Source organism: Drosophila mauritiana, chromosome 3L, assembly GCF_004382145.1.
Source record: "Drosophila mauritiana strain mau12 chromosome 3L, ASM438214v1, whole genome shotgun sequence".
In the NCBI taxonomy this organism is placed as follows: domain Eukaryota; kingdom Metazoa; phylum Arthropoda; class Insecta; order Diptera; family Drosophilidae; genus Drosophila; species Drosophila mauritiana.
The window spans coordinates 11,708,526-11,725,117 of record NC_046669.1 but is presented as its reverse complement, the minus strand read 5'-3'; the positions used below and the strand labels follow the sequence as shown (position 1 = coordinate 11,725,117).

The 16,592-nt window shown below is 41.6% G+C and overlaps 1 protein-coding gene across 1 annotated transcript; it reads left to right on the top strand.

The window, feature by feature from the left end:
* Positions 1–337: 337 nt before the first annotated feature.
* On the top strand, positions 338–14,541 carry LOC117139883 (semaphorin-5A). The gene is made up of 12 exons (XM_033302551.1): positions 338–798; positions 1,193–1,356; positions 2,100–2,199; positions 10,070–10,277; positions 10,381–10,554; positions 10,934–11,065; positions 11,131–11,333; positions 11,408–12,226; positions 12,289–13,199; positions 13,266–13,421; positions 13,490–13,692; positions 13,759–14,541. The coding sequence occupies exons 1-12, from the start codon at positions 794–796 to the stop codon at positions 13,975–13,977; spliced, it is 3,294 nt and encodes a 1,097-aa protein (XP_033158442.1). The 5' UTR covers positions 338–793; the 3' UTR covers positions 13,978–14,541.
* The last annotated feature ends 2,051 nt before the right edge of the window (positions 14,542–16,592 follow it).

Genomic DNA, 16,592 nt, shown 5'->3' with positions numbered 1-16,592 from the left:
AATTCTGAAAATAATTTGTTGAATTAATTATAGAAAATATATTTTCGTTTTAAAATGCATTAAACAAAACAAATTTTCAATATTTTTATCGTTCCCTGTTGTATTGCACATTTTTTCCGAGTGCATTCTTCAAGCCGAAGTTGAGCCGGTTATCTTCGTCGGCGTTTTGGCCTGTTCTCTCCTCTTTGCTTCGCCGTTTTTGTTTATTTTGCGTTCGTGCTTCGTTTTCACGTTTTTGTTTTCGTTCCATTCGCCTCTCTGTCTCGCTCTCTTCTCTTCTCTCTCTATCGGCTCACTATGGATCCGAATCCGAATCCATGGTTCAGTTTCTTGCGACTCTTTGCGCGGTCAACTTCGCCGATCGGTCGGGCATGCGCGTCCGTATAACTCGTATCTGAATAATCATAAGAGTAGGAAATCGAGGCAGAAGTAAAAACCCGTCTCGCTATATTCGTCGACCGTGTTGTTGGTGTCTATCTGTGTCTTTTGTCAATGTTTTTAACCCAACTCCACTCGAGGGGGAGCCAATCCGCCTTTCTTTTGGAAATTTCTTTAAAATAATACGAAAATCGTATGGAAAATTGAAAAATTGTGAGTGTTGTGTGCAAAGTGAACATCAGATACGGTCAGATCATCTGAAGAATCAGAAACACGCGCCTTACTCGATTCTCCCCTGCTTATCAGGCACATGCCTATATTATACAATTTACCAACAGTCTTTTACAATCTGTTCGCCGCTAAAGTTGAATGGAATAAATTTTAGTCTTTTATTTCGCACGAAACGTGACACTAAATGAAGTAAGTTTCGAATATCTCATCTGTATAATCGACGTTTTTTGCTGTTTACAATTTTTGTAATATTTTTTGAGGAAGTGTAAAGTGTTGCAACAACAAATTTATTACTGATCTTCAGAGTAGATTTAGTCAGAGGTTTCTGTTCAAGGGCATAACACAATTTAAAATAAAATATAATTTCAACTTACTTTAAAGCAAGTGTATAATAGTTTTATAAGAAAATTGTAAATTAAAATTTAATGAACTTTTATTTCTGTGTTGAAAAGAGGATTAATAACATTTAAGAAGAAATTGAGGTAGCATTTGTTGAAAATCGATAATCAGTAAATAATTTAAAAAAATAAAATATATTATATCCACAACACACATTACAACTTATTTTTCTTTCTTTTTGCAGCATGTTAATACTGAAAGTACCCAAAATGTTTAGCCAACTGTGGCTTCTTCTGATTCTATCGCTCTTAACCCTAGAAGGCCCACAGCCCTCGACGGGCAGTGGTTACACGACAAAATCGAGTGTGGAGTTGCTGGAAAACGATTCGCGATACATCTCATATCAAGGTGGGTTCTCAATGTGGGCGGATTATCAAAAATTACTCGAAACTGTGTCAATTGCACGGCAATCAATCAAGTTGGCCACTCGAAACTGTAAATTGGGTTGATGTCTGTCAAAGTTCTAAGTGGTTCCGAGAGTCTGCTGCAATCGATTGCACAATGTTCGGTTCGATCAACAGGTGCCATTTCGAATACAACGAATACACCCATCTGCCCAACTGTTTGTATTTGCACGGCATGTCAACAATGATCTCGATTTAACCGAGTTCCCCAAGAAACCGCTTTTATGACATCCGTGTATCTGCTGATTTTAATCAGAAAAAAGCTTCATGTTTTGCATTTCGTTTAAATATTTGTTCTTTTTTTGTGATTTTTGCACTGGAATGTATATCGAAGTCCGTCTTAAAATGCGAACTCAGCTCAACGTTGTGTTGACAATGATTTTAATTTTGTTTACCTCAAGTTAAATATTTAAATTCGCGGAAACTTTTTGTTCATCCATGAAAAGTAAGAGCACGCAGTCACACTTAAATAATGAAAAGTATATGTTTTACCAATGAATCAGTGAAACTTGTAAAAACCTTGAAAAATATGGGTAATATTTAATTGAACTCAATTGTAAGGCAACATTTTATAGTACATTTGCCATATATGGTAATTGCTAATACAACTTCAATTAAATTGCTTAGTATTTTTTTACGATTTTGTGTAAACTTTTTCTTACAAGACTGTTTTTTTTTTCTTAACAGATTTAATGTCGACGGCCAAACGATTTTACGATCCCGAAACGACCTGGTATTCGGAAATGCTGTTCGACGTGGCCAGGAACCAAGTGATCGTCGGCGCCAGGTAAAAACCAGGAGCCTATTGTTATTATAGTTATTATAGATTTTGTTTCCGGCCAATTGAGTCACGGTTAAGCCGACTACCTAGTCATTATGACTGTTTTTATTTTTCCTGTTGCGTCAAAACCCCAAAGATATGTACTGTTTCGTAGGACTTGCTTTTTAATTAGTCGCGCCGATAAGTGGGTCATTATTTTGGGCATTGATAGCGATAAGAAATGGAAAGGGAAAACACCCCCGAAAATAAATCTCCACTAAGCGTTTGTTAACTTTGGGTTATCAGCAGAGAGGCATTACGTAAAATTCGGCGATCAGAAGAAAATAAACAGATGCATTGCGTACGTAAAACGGGTACTGATTATGTTCTTCTTCTGGTTTTTTAGCGTATTACGCAAGTAAAAAAACAACAGTGTTTAAAAATGAAAGTGCACGCACTGGTATACCAAAGATTTTTTACATATCAACGAAGCTCGACCAAAAAAAAACCAAAACCCTCGTCGAGAACTTATCTCAAGTACCTGCTGTGCGCAAGGGAATAAATAAAGATAATTGAGTGTAAAAAAAGAATAAAAAATTAAGAAAAGAGGGAAAGGGAACAAATAACCAAAAAGGTAACCAAATAATAATATTGCAGCGCCGAGAGAGAAGTGGAGTACTCCGTTTATTTGTTGAGCAATTTAATATACGCGTTTCGAGATACAAAAGTATCTGTCGCCTTAGCCGGGTTACTCGGTTCTTGTAGTTTGCTTTTCATTTACGCGTCTTGAAGTTTGTTTGTTTCTGCCTCGCATAGATATAGATGCGACAGCTCTCCACCTCTGGCGGAAAAACCCGATAAGATACACACATGGACGCATGTGTCTATAGTGTCGTCATGTTGATAAACCCACCTTAACCCATTGCTGCCCGAAGGGAAGTCGTTTATCATGCTCCCTTGTCGTCAATCATTTGTCATACTTTTCAGTTTTCAGTTGCCTTTTCTATTATTTATTGCCTACGATTTTCACTTCGACCATAACTCCACTCTGCCATATTTTTTGTTACTCTCTTATTTACCAACCTCTGAATTATGGCATAATGATAAGAGTGCGGCTTGATATTATACAAAAAAAACAGAAAACCGTTTGTAGCGAAGGGCAGTTGCTCCATATCGAGGGAATTATGGTGCTGCCTGTAAGTAGGCGGCCAGATAGGCAAGTGGGCTTTATTAACCACATAAAACGTAATTTATTTTTATAATGTGTGGGCTTAGTTGATAGAGCCAACTAAGCAAAGGGACTAGACGGGTTTTTAGATTGCACCAGTCTCTGGAGATTTCTTTTAACTTTTTACCTTGAGTCTGTGCTCAATACTTTTAGCTGCTTCGATGAGAGATAAACTTTTATTTCGTGAAAGTTAAGGGGGTCTTGATTAGATATATAGGTTAAAGACTTTACTTCGATTGACACAAGTCTTACTTAGTGACTTTTATCAATCATTAGTGTGTTCTTAAATTTTTGCAAAGAAATATAAAGTAGTCCTTACATGAACTTATTGAAGTATATATTGGAACTACCTTTGTGTTATAGAATATTATGTTTATTATATGTGGCCCAGTTGTAGCTGAGAATATATTACAATCTTAAATCAAAATCCACCTTAGATTGCACGTAGCGATTTAATTTGATACGAGATAAGTGCCACCACTTTTGGTGTTCTACCAATTTCAGTTCTAATCTTTAGTAAACCACCTGAGGTTAACCATCATTCTTGTTAAAGCGCTTTCGATAAGGCTTCCTTCGCATAAAATAGAAGTATGGAGCTCGCTTTGAAGACCCGCAAGTCGAAACCCACCGAATGACCCTCGAAGTAAACCCCCAACGTAAACCATCTCTAATCGCAGACCGCATTTTAATTGTGGCAATCCGCTCGAACACATCTAAACTACGCAGTCGAACAATGGTTTTTATGATTTCTGTGGTTTAGATGGGCAATTGCCAATGAACTGGTAGTGGTTCTACATAGTATCTGTATTTGTATCTGTATCTGTGCGTTGTATTTGGTGTGCAGATGTGCTGGTGAGTGCATGCTCCTTGTATCTGGACTGCAGCACACTTGACACGACTGCAAGATCGGATTACTGCCAGCCGCCTGTTGACGGGCTCGGCTCTGGAAAATGGGAATGGAATCGAGAGTGGAATGGGCATGGAATCGGGACTGGAATGGGCATGGATATGGGACTCCTCCAGTCTTTTGCCCGTGTTCCATGACGAGTGACGAGGCAACTTGCTCGGTTGGTAACCGTCGCGTAATTTTCTGTCATGAACAGGAAAATGGAGCGGGATATAGGCACACTGAGAGAAATTAGCTAGTTGAATTTTTAAATATAATTATTAGGATATATGTGGAAAAATTATATGTTCTTTTCAATTCCTAGCTTTGTTAATGTTAACTGGCATGTAGTTTTCTAATTTTTATGAAACACTTTTTATCTTTTACATTGCAGTGCATTTGGCCGAAATTTGATATAGACTGCATTAAAATAATATTGCCTTTTGTTTTCGCTTTCGTTCGCTTGCCTTCGAGCCTTTTTTTTGTATGAATTCAGTTCCTACATTACCAGTACATATTTTCATATGTAGGTATTATTTTTCGGAGGGGTCGCATAAGCGTTGTATTTTATGTTGTGGCCTGTCGCAAATGGAGCATGCAAATGACCTGCTGGGAAGCATTTCAAATGTTTATACATATGGCCAAACAAAATGTTATATAAACAAGGAAATCATTTTCGTGTGTTGTGCATTAGCCATAATATTGTTTTTCCACTCGAATATCTTGGAGTGGACAATGCCTCGTCAGGGATTTTATTTCTATGCGAGCGCAGTGTGTCTGACTGTACAATATTAAATATTAAATAATAAAAAATAAACATTTGTGTAATAAATCATTATGATCGTTGGCTGGGAACCACCCAAACTGCCCAAAATACTTGCAACTCAATCTCTGAACTACAAGATACAAAAATGCACCTGTGACAGTCACGTCAACTCGACGGCTACTGGAGCACACGGATGCCGAAATTGAAATCAAAATTAATCAAACCGTGTTGCACCAGCACCCCCCACCCCCCTCGTATGCAAAAAAAGGGGGTGGGGGGAGGTGCAGGGCGTTCTGCGAACTGTTGGCAAGCATTTTGCATATTTCTATTAAAAACCTCTTGAGCGGCTCCAGACTGACACAAAGCTATTCGAACGCGGATTGAGATTGAGAGCCAGGAATGCGGTAGCGTAGGCAGAGCTCATAAAAGTGGCACAGTCATACCTGCCTAAGCAGAAACATGCTGAGCAACGTAGAAATTGTAGTTTCTAGCTTACAAGCTTACCCCTAGAAAATAGAGAATATATAACCATATATAAGCTTACAAGCTGGACTTTTACGAATTTTGCAACTACTAAACATAAATTTATATATTAGTTTACTGCTTAATAACACTATTAAATATTGAATCTCATTTTTCGAAGCTTGTCTGTGAGTGCTGCAGTTTCAGCCGAGATTAGTGGCGGCCAGTGCGACGGCAATTTTAATTACAAGTAACCCATTTAAGCCCGGCCAGAGCGTGATTTGCCGCCAGTGGAGCGGCGGACAGGACGCCCACGCACCTGGCGCACCGGCGGCCACTTGGGCAACATGTGGCATGGTGCTATAGCGTATAGTTAGTCCCTGGCCAAATCCAAATGACTGGCAATAGGCGACAGGCGGCGACACTGCATTTTTAATAGCCCCAGTCTCGGTCGCAGTCTCAGATCGAAAGAGAGTCGAATACTCGCATGTATCCGTATCTGGTATCTGGTATCTAAGGCCCCAACTCCAACTCCAACTCCAGCTTCACTTGCTCCACTGCGCTTACAAAGAGGCCTTTTTGTTATCTTGTCGCGCTTGTCACTCAAATAAAAGTTGGCGGCGGCGCAAGGTGTGCGAAATAAGCGAATTGCGAATGCTCAGGCGTGCACACACACTCGACCATATAGATACGAAAATACATACTTCCAGATACAGATACATTACACGTAGATCATTTTAGTGGTCTGTTGTGCGGATAAGTGGGTGGTGTGGTGCAAATGGGTCATGGCGAGTTTAACAGCGTTACAGTTTACCCAATTTTTATGGGTTTATTTTTAATGTTTTTATTTTATTTATTTTCGCCTGAGTATTGCACAAGTTTAAGCTGCACAGCTGGCATGATTTTATTGATCTTCATATTACTAATGGAAATATATTAAACTTCAAGTACTTACCTCTCTGGAAGCCACTTTAAAGATATTAGATTAAAGTTTTATAGATTGTTTTTTGTTTAGTTTAATAATCTCAAGAGCTTTTGAAGTTAAATTCTCGTTAGAGAACAGAAAATATGTAAAGAATTTCTAAGAGCAGCGGGTAAGCTTTGAGCAGGTACAGCAGATACCCCATATGATGATCGATTGGGCAAACATCCGACCATTTCCATGTGCGAATTTGGCATATTTGCACGCACGCGCTCCGTTGAGATAGCGAATGGCAAAGAATTATGACAAATACACATTAAACAACTAAGCAAACAAACCAAAACAGCACACAAGATTGCGACCAAAAACGAGGGGAAATAGTAAAAAAAATACAAAAAAAATAAATAAAAAATAGAAAACAGAAAGAAAAGCGGTACATGTGTATCGCCCTTTTTTCACACCTAAGCGGAATTCGCTGCCGCCAGGTGAAACGAATGATAAAATCAGGTGAGGCGGCTGATGATGAGTGCGCAAAAGGGGGATGCGGGGGTTAGCTATTCGAAAGCCAATGCTAATTGACAAGGCCGTTGCTTATCGCTCACTGGGCGCAGTTTTGTTGTTCTCACTCAGAAATAAAAAACAGCACATTGAACTTCACAGATACGCAAAAAAAATCGAATGGTTTCTAAAGACATTGAAGAACTGAGAAAGCAGAAACGTTGTATCTTTGAAGTTTTTGAAAACTATTATTTATTGCATATTTTACAGTGTATGAAATTAACAAAACGTTTTAGGAATTAGACACGCTTGTTTAGAATTTGTTGCGGTTTGTTTTGGATTTTAAAACATAAATACAAAGGTAGAAGATGCATATGATGGTTTTTTAGTAGATAGTCAGATAGTATTTTATATATATATATCTTTATTTCTAAGTACAAAAGCATTAAAAATACGTCTTATTACTTATTGATATGATATCTTACGTATTATTTGGATTCAAAGTGATAAAGCAGTTGGCAACTTAGAAAACCTGGTGGACTATAAAATGCCGGCTGCTTAAATTGCTCATTTGTAATTTATTGATTTTTTTTTTTTGAATTGAAAGCAGTAACAGCTATGTCAACTTTTTGATAATTTTTCCCTGCTTTCCAATAAGTGGGCATTGTAAATGTAATCACAACTCATCGGGGCTCTCAACTTACGAAGAACTTTAGACTGTGACGAGCACAATCAGCAGTAATTAATTTTCGCAGCCGTTAAGTCTAGGCGAGATTTTTACACACGACATGCCAGTAAATGCCATTTATTTTTTAAATATTTTTTTTATTTTTTTTTGCATTTTTCCATTCACATTCCCCGGCTTTTGTCGTGTCATTTTCACATGGATATTCGAATGAATTAGTGTCGCGGTGTGTTGGTTATACGATTTCCGGTAACGCCTCACTAAATGGCTTGCAAAAGCTTGAGATACACCCATCGAATGATATAGGAGCTTTTTAGGGGCTAAGAACCGTAAGTTATAATCTTGGGCTCTCAATGCATTTTGCGACTTATATGGTTCTATAAGCTTAAGCGTATTTATGAGAGTTGTTATATTGACACAATTTCAGCTATCACAACCTTACTCAACCAACCCATCAACGGTCAATAATCTCAAGTTCCTAGAAAACTTGTCAATACTTTAAGGCCAATAAGTACTAAACAAGTTGTAAATAAAGTTCAAATAATATAAGTCGGGGATAAACTGAAAAAAGAAGGAATCTAACGAAAGATGCGAATTTATATTAAAATTGCAATTATGAATATGAATAGTCTTAAATAGGTTTGAACATTTTTTCATCATTATAATATATTTTCAATTCATTTTGCAGTAGATATCATGACAGATCAATTAATTATCACTTAATCAAAGGCAGTAATTCAAGCGTGTAGCAACCATGGAAGCCGTATAATATTTGCATCTGCCAACACCTTAAATACACCTTTTCACTTAGCCAATAACATCCAGAGATATCGACAGCTGCCTCCTAGGGTCCCACTTCGAATGTTTTGGGAAGGGCGATGATGTTTGCCGATGGCTGAGCTGCGCTTTTCGCAAGAGTTGGCGTGTTTATTACCTCATCACGTACCGCTTAAGACGCACAAGCATCGCGTGGAGCTCAAGTTACACCTGAGCGGTATATATACGCATATATATATATGGATATTTACCTGAGTTACAACTGCACGGGGGCCGATGTGCCACGCGCCTTGTGCCAGCTGCAATCCAAATGATTGATATTGGGCGATCTGGCTGACGATCCAGTATCTGCACTGAGAAAAAATTCACGCATGGCTATTCAGTTACACTTTAAAATATCAATAGCCCACAGCTGCATTGTACTTATCAAGTTTTTTTCTCCTAAGAGTTGTTTATTTTGCAAGAATATAAGCAAGTTCCTATTTAGTTGTTCTTCCCAGAATTCTAGAGTTATTTTTTTTGCCAATTGAAATACTAATTTCTCCGAGTGTACTTGCTCTGTGCAGCTCCGCATTCAATTTATATCCTAAGGCCGCTAAACAGCCGCAAGTGACCATTAGATGGCCGGACTGTGGGCAGTGATCTCTTTTAATATATTTTTTTTTTCGCCCGGCTCTTTGGCGACGTCTGGTCGGCGGCATTCCTTCTCAAGCCCAAGCACGGCGGCATTCTCCGATTCCGATCTCTGTTCACAGTTCTCCATTCCATTCCAAACGGCATCCCAATCGCCATCCAAAGCCACCTCTTAGCTGGAAAAAATGCCGCTGTCCAAGTCGAGATGTAACCATTTAGCAATTGCTTCGCGCGCATTCGAAATGGTTGCACTTGATCTATTGATCTTCGTGTTCGTTTCGCCAAAAGCGCGTAGCACAGTGGTTGTGTTGGAATAATTGCTAAAATCAGCGGGGTACAGTGGTAACTTACAAAATTACTTTAATGAAATAAATGGGAAATATATAGCAAATTCAGCAAATCACAAAAATATAACACTTTATGTTAGAAAAACAATGATATATTTTTCCTATACCTGCTAAATTTATTATCATTTTATAAATTCAGCTTATATGTTATGTTTAGTGCTCAGCCTTCGAATCTTCGCCCACAATAGTTTTGCATGAGTTTTAGAATGCTAAAATCCATTGCAAGTGGGTACCACTGTGGTGGGGCCAAGTTTTGTTACCTGTTTGCCTTGCAGTTCAATGCACTGGCGGCCAACCAGTTCAAAATTATGACAGCTGATGGTCAGGGGGGAGTGCGGAGGGGTGGCAACTGAAGCTGGAGCCGGAGTCAGCCTTATTTGTAAACAATTGTGGGCCGCCTCTCTAACTGTTATTGCTGGCCAATCGGTCGCCTTTCAACGGTCATGCACTGCAAACAAATTGGACATAAATCTCTGTCCTTTTTGGATTTTAAGTGCAATGGTATATGCTAGAATATATAGTTTAACTTGGGCTATAAGTTTCATATGATAATTGTACTTGATGTTAAAGAGAAGAGAATTGATCTTATCTAAGTATTCTTCACTTACTTCAACAATGTAATAGCCACATATCTCTATTGATTTCTATCCCATTTTACAGAATAACTGATAAATTTGATTTGATTCCTTGCAGGGACACCCTGTACCGCATGTCTTTCGACCTGGAGCCGCTGGAGCGGGCCAGCTGGGGTGCCACGCCGTCGGAGATCGCCATGTGCCAGGCAAAAGGCCAGTCGGAGCGATGGTGTCGCAACTATGTGCGCGTGCTCCACAGCTACGGTGAGAACCAGCTGTACGCGTGTGGGACGAACGCCTTCCAGCCGAGCTGTTCGTGGCGCCAGGTGAGTGGTCGTCCAAGTCGCCCAAGTCGACCAATTCGTGTCCAACTCTTTGGAGTCGCCAGTCTGACGCGCCATTTACCCCAACCCTTGGTGCCCCTTGCAGATGGAGAACCTCACCGTCACCGGCGTGGACAGCGGCGTGGTCAAGTGTCCATTTCATCCGCAGGCGAACAGCACCAGTCTGCTGCAGTCCAATGGACAACTCTTTGTGGGCACCGCCACCGATTTCTCGGGCAGCGATGTGGCCATCCTGCGAACAGGAGTGGAGTCCAATAAGGTGGGTAACTGAAACTGTCACACACTGCGGATGAGTAATATTTGGAAAAATATAGTAAAATCATTACTTAAGCAATTAATTTATAATTTAGATGACAATTTTAATTGTAATTATTTTTTAATATTCAACCTAAAAGTTTATTTAAAAGAAAATAATTTTTTGTAAGCCCACACGGCGTATGAGTTATGTGCATTTCTTGAGCAGCGAAGCAAACGTAACTGGACAAAACCATTTTTAACTTGACTGCTTTTTAACAAATAGACTTGCTGATTCTTAATAAATTTTAACAATAAAAAGCAGTTGAGTGAGTTCCATATGCTGGCGTAGTAAAGACACACCCCTGCCCACACTTCTAATGGTTCTATTATCGATCTTCCAGCGTTTCCTCCGCACCAAGCAATATAATAACAACTGGCTGAGTGGAGCCCAATTCGTGGGAAGCTTCGAGGCTGGCAACTTTGTATATTTTCTGCTACGCGAATCGGCAGCCGAGCACATGAGTTGTGGCAAGGTGAGTGATTACTTTTAATTAATAAAAGTTTTTTTTTTTGAGCTAAGAGATTTATGCACTTTCAGGTGATATACTCCAGAATTGCTAGGGTGTGCAAGAATGATGTGGGCGGTGGTGGTCAGTTGCTAAGGGACAATTGGACATCGTTCCTGAAGGCTCGTCTCAATTGCTCCTTGCCTGGCGAATATCCTTACTATTTCGATGAGATCCAAGGCATGACGTACGCCGAATCCGAATCCGTACTCTATGCCACCTTCAGAACGTCGGGGTATGTATTGTGCAACTTCTATATCCTTTAGTTAAAGCAAAACTCATAATTTTCCTTATTTTGTAATCATATAGATCCAGCATATTTGGCTCCGCTGTTTGCGCCTACAACCTGAGCTCCATTAACGCGGCCTTCGATGGACCCTTCAAGCAGCAGGAGCACGCGGATGCGGCCTGGAAAACGGTCAACACGAATCAGCGAAGTCAGTTCCAGTGCGGAACGAGTAGCATTGGCAGCAGTATTGGCCACTGGCTGGAGAGCTCACGCTACCAACTGATGGATGAGGCAGTGCAGCCAATTGGGGCAGAGCCATTGTATCACTCCAAACTGGAACAGTTCGGCCGCCTGGCGTTGGACATCATAAACACAAAGACGGAACAGGTGCACGTGCTCTTCGTGGCCAGCAGTGAGAATCACATCAAGAAATTGTCCGTTAAGTACGGTGGCGATGGAGTTCAGACATGTCTGGTGGAACTTTGGCAGGCGGACGATACTGGCACTAGTAGCCTACTAAATATGGCCTATCTGAAAGTCAGCGATTCCCTCTATCTGGGCACCGATTTGGCCCTCACCCGTATTCCCGCCCAGCACTGCAGTCGCCATGTGTCGCAGTCAAGTTGCCTGAATTCCATGGATCCCTACTGCGGCTGGAACGAACTGGTCGAGCGCTGCATGCCCCAGCCACAGGACTCATCTGTACTGCAGCACTGGCATCAGGCGCCACAGATCACCTGTCCTGTGCTGAATGCCCCCATCGATGGCGGTTGGTCCACCTGGAGTCCCTGGGCCGTTTGCCAGCAGCACGAGCAGCCGGATAGCAATTGCCAGTGCCGACAGCGCAGTTGCAACAATCCTCAGCCACAACATGGAGGCGCCACCTGCGAGGGCATCAGGTATGGGAATTTAGGAATTTCGAGTTAAGAAACCTCTAATATATATATTTCCTTTATTTCAGCACCCAAGTGACAAACTGCACGCAGCACGGAGGATGGACGGAGTGGTCAGCATGGTCGCCCTGCTCCCAGACCTGCGGCATTGCCGTGAAGATCCGACGACGCACCTGTGGAAATCCGCGTCCGGCATTCGGCGGTCGCACCTGTGTGGGATCGGAGCAGTCGGAGATGTACTGCCGCCACTTGCCACCGTGCCCGGTGGCCAAGCCGCAGTCCGTGGATGGCGGATGGGGACCGTGGGGCGAGTGGAGCGAGTGCAGTGCCCAGTGCGGCGGTGGCTTCCGGATGCGTCGACGTGAGTGCAACGATCCGGCTCCACTCAATGGCGGAATGGAGTGCCCGGGCTGTCGACTGGACTACGAGGAGTGCAACATGCAGAGCTGTCAGGAGGTGCGCAAACTCAGTGCCTGGACACCGTGGCTAACGGTGACCGGAAGCGGAAACTCAAGTGAACCGCACACGGAGAGGCGATTCAGGTTCGTCTGTCGTGCCACCAGTCCGGATCCGAGTTCCGTCCGAGTTGGCCTGCCAAAGGAGGAGTCGCGCAATTGTCATGCTGATGGCAGCTGCCAGCGGCAGGTCGATCACGACTCCGCGGACTCCGATGCAGCGGACTGGTCACCATGCAGCGTCAGTTGCGGTGGTGGTGTCCAGCAACGTCACCGCGGTCGTGGCAGCCAGAGTCGGGTATGCAACATACACGCCTGTCCGGCGGAAGAACAGCTGAGTAGTAATAGCCTGGACAACGAGGTGGAACACGGCGAGTGGGGCTGCTGGTCTGAGTGGTCTGCTTGCTCGGTGACCTGCGGATTGGGACTGCGAAGGAGGACGCGTCGTTGCCTGGCGGGTCACGACAGGCTTTGTCAGGGTCGTGCCCTCGAAGAACAGAAGTGTGAAATGGTGCCATGCGAAGGTGGGTCATCATTAAACATAACATTTTCCACAGAAAACGTACTATATAATTGATATTTTTGATTAGATTTCCTGGGTTGGAGCGCCTGGAGCGAGTGGTCGAGCTGCTCCAGCGATGGCATCCGACTGAGACATCGCCGCTGCCTGGTGGAGCAGCCCGGCTCGATGGAGTGCCGTGGTGCGGAGTTCGAGAAGACCGCCTGTGTGCCCAATGAATGCGAGGGTAAGTCAACCTTTGATTCATTTTATTGAATCCATTAAATTATAAATTAAATTTTAATCCACTTGCAGAAACCCAAACTGCCTCGACTGCCACGCTGCCCATCGTGATCTTCGTTGGCCTGCTGTTCACTGTGGCCTGTTGCCTGGCCACCTACAGATTCACCAAGAAACGCTTCATGATAAGTGCTGAGGAGGCACTAAACAAAACCACGACGACAACAGCCAGTTTCGACACCTATCCCAATCAGTACTCCAGTCTGCCCACCAAGGATGTAAGTGAAAATACTTTTATAATTTAGTACGTTTGCAGGGGAATTAATGAACTTATTTGTTTGCAGTACTACGATCAGCGACCCAAACGGCAGTCCAGCTTCCGGATGCCGGCCAAGACCAGTAATTTGGGCAACGGCAATGGCACCCTCAACCGGAACAACATGCACCAAAATAATACGCCCAAAGTTCTGGCCAAAAACTATATCGACTGCGAATCGGGAACGATGAAACGACAGTCGGCGCTGAACAATTGCCGCAGTAATATCGACGACGAGAAGTTCTAAGGGAATCCGCGATCTTCGATATCCAAAAGTGCCATCTATTGACTATGGAAATGTTACAACGAGGGAGACAAGTTTTATTTTTGCGCCAAAGCGATGCAGTTGCAAAATGTTCCTTGACTGACTCACATTGAGTCGTTTAGTTAAGCTAATTGAGGTGGTTATCGACCTAAGTAGTTATAGCATGTAATCTGTAGCACACTAAGTTTTCCCACAGCTATGTTCAAAAAGTATTTTAGTTGGTTCCCTAAATTTCAGAGTGCAGAAAACGTATCTCCACTTTTGCTTTTAGTATTGTAGATACTGCCATCAAAAATTGTTGTATAAATCGCGTAAGCTTATGATATGGCCCAACCAGCGAGACTGACCGTTTATGATTGTCTAAACAAAATTGTTAAATTTCCCAAAATTAAAGCAAGCAGCATTGCTTTAACTAAATTAAATATACTTATTTTCAGAGCATATCTTTAACTTATCATATTTTATAGAATTCGAACTGACATAGTCGATCATGTTAAGAATAGTTCTTAAGATACGTAAATAAATAAATACAGTTTTACTAACCGACACAGTTGCTTGGATTCCAGAGATCTTCATACGGACTAACGGACGGACAGGCATACGGACGGACAGATTGACATGGCTAGATCGACTCGACTAGTGTCCTGATAACGCTTCGCGTTACATGGTGTTCAAGAAATCTAACATACCCTTCATACTCAACGAACAAATTGTGGCATAAAATATAAAATGGAAAAAGAAATACGTAACAATTACCAGGAGCTCGCTATAAAAGGCTTATGACTAATAAAGTGTATATAAAAATAACTTATATGTTATACTCCTCTTACCGTAAAACAAATGAGCTCATAAAAGTTTCTTGAAGAATCAGCAGGAAAATTGAAAATCAGTTTGCTTCAACTATTCGACTTCACCAGTTCTATACTCTTAAAATGTTAAGCTCAGTTGTGAATTTGTTGTATGCATTCATTTTTATTGGAGTGGCCAGAACACAGGACACTTTCCAGGACACGAGTTCTGTGTGCGTTCTAAATGATGCGCCTACACAATGCGGGGCATTCTGCCTAACAGCTCTACGTCCAGTTTTTGATCAAATGGACAATCTAAAGCTGAGCCTAAATATCCAAGCTGACTTACTTTTTAAAAATCAGTACAGATTGGAAAATATCGAACGACGGCAGGAAGATCTAATGAAGTGGATGGAAATGGTACTGGCGTTTTTGGAGAACAGGCTATCGAGCATACAAAGTAGAGTCAAGTATATATCAGAATACTGTGCATGGCATAAATAAAAGTTAATATATATACAATTAGCTGTATTAATAATAAGCAATAAAAATAAGATTAGGCCTCTTTCGTTTTTAGTCCATTTCCCACGTCAGCCAATACACAAGCCTTTATTAGCCAGGTCAGCAACCAATGGTCGTAGTTCACTTAACGAACAGAATACACACTTTTTTGGCGCCACTTACGATATGGCAAGTCTGCTTTTGTTCCACATCATAGCAATAACATTGAAATTTAAAATGTATTTCAACGATATTCGATTTTAGCACACATTTAAATATATACATTAGAAAGGTATATTCTCCATTCATTACCTAAGCGTTCAATTGCAACAAATCCTCATGAACTCCAAAATTTATGTGAGTTTCCCACAATAATTTATCAGTACGGAGAGTGCTCGAGTAATCTCCCAAGATTAAGAGGATTTCTTGAGCAGGCCGACACCATCAAGAGTCATCAGGAAGGTGTCACAAATCATTCAAACGGCAAGGGAACGAGAACGAATAGGAGTCGCACGGTGGAGAGTGGAAGTGATATTAAAGTGGGCAAAGATAAATACGGGGAAAGCGAGAAATTGAAACAGTTGCTAGGAAAAATCACCGAAATTCCAGCGCCTGAGCGCAGTTCCAGCGAAGCGTTCATCTATCGTGTAATACAATCCGTGCGTAACTATAACTACTTAGTACACGGATGCATCTTGTATCTTCGATCCGCGAGGTCGACGAACTGCGTTCCGTTCTGCGCATGCGTCGCAGCCTTCGCGGGAAGTGTGTCCTCCTGTCGCTGTCATCCAATTTCAAAACATGAAAAATTAGTCCATTTCCGTCGCATAGATCCATGGATGCCAGCCCCATGTGCTCACCTCGGCTCATCCTTGGCCTCCGGGTTGAACGAACTGCAATTGTATCCCGTCCTGAGCGGCAGACTTGTTGCCGTTGCGCTGGAAAATCTCACCCTATGGGCATTGAACTCCGGCTCAGGATTGCTTATTGGGGTTGTGGTTGAGGTGGATCTGGATTCCCAGGTACAGTCACCGGGATCTAGACTAATTAAAAAAGAACAAAAAAGAAAAAATAATACGTAATCTGTGGCCAATGACAGCATTTGCTAATCACTCCTAAAGGATTTGCATTATTGCAATTTACAAAAATGTACAAATTGTTTACAATAAAGAGAAATAGTGAATTTAAAATACATTTGAAATCGATGTATGAAAAATCGATGGGAATCGAAAATACCTGAAATTGGAATAAAACCTACATATGTATCTCATTGTATATAAAATGTATCTTATAGTTAAAGTTACTTAT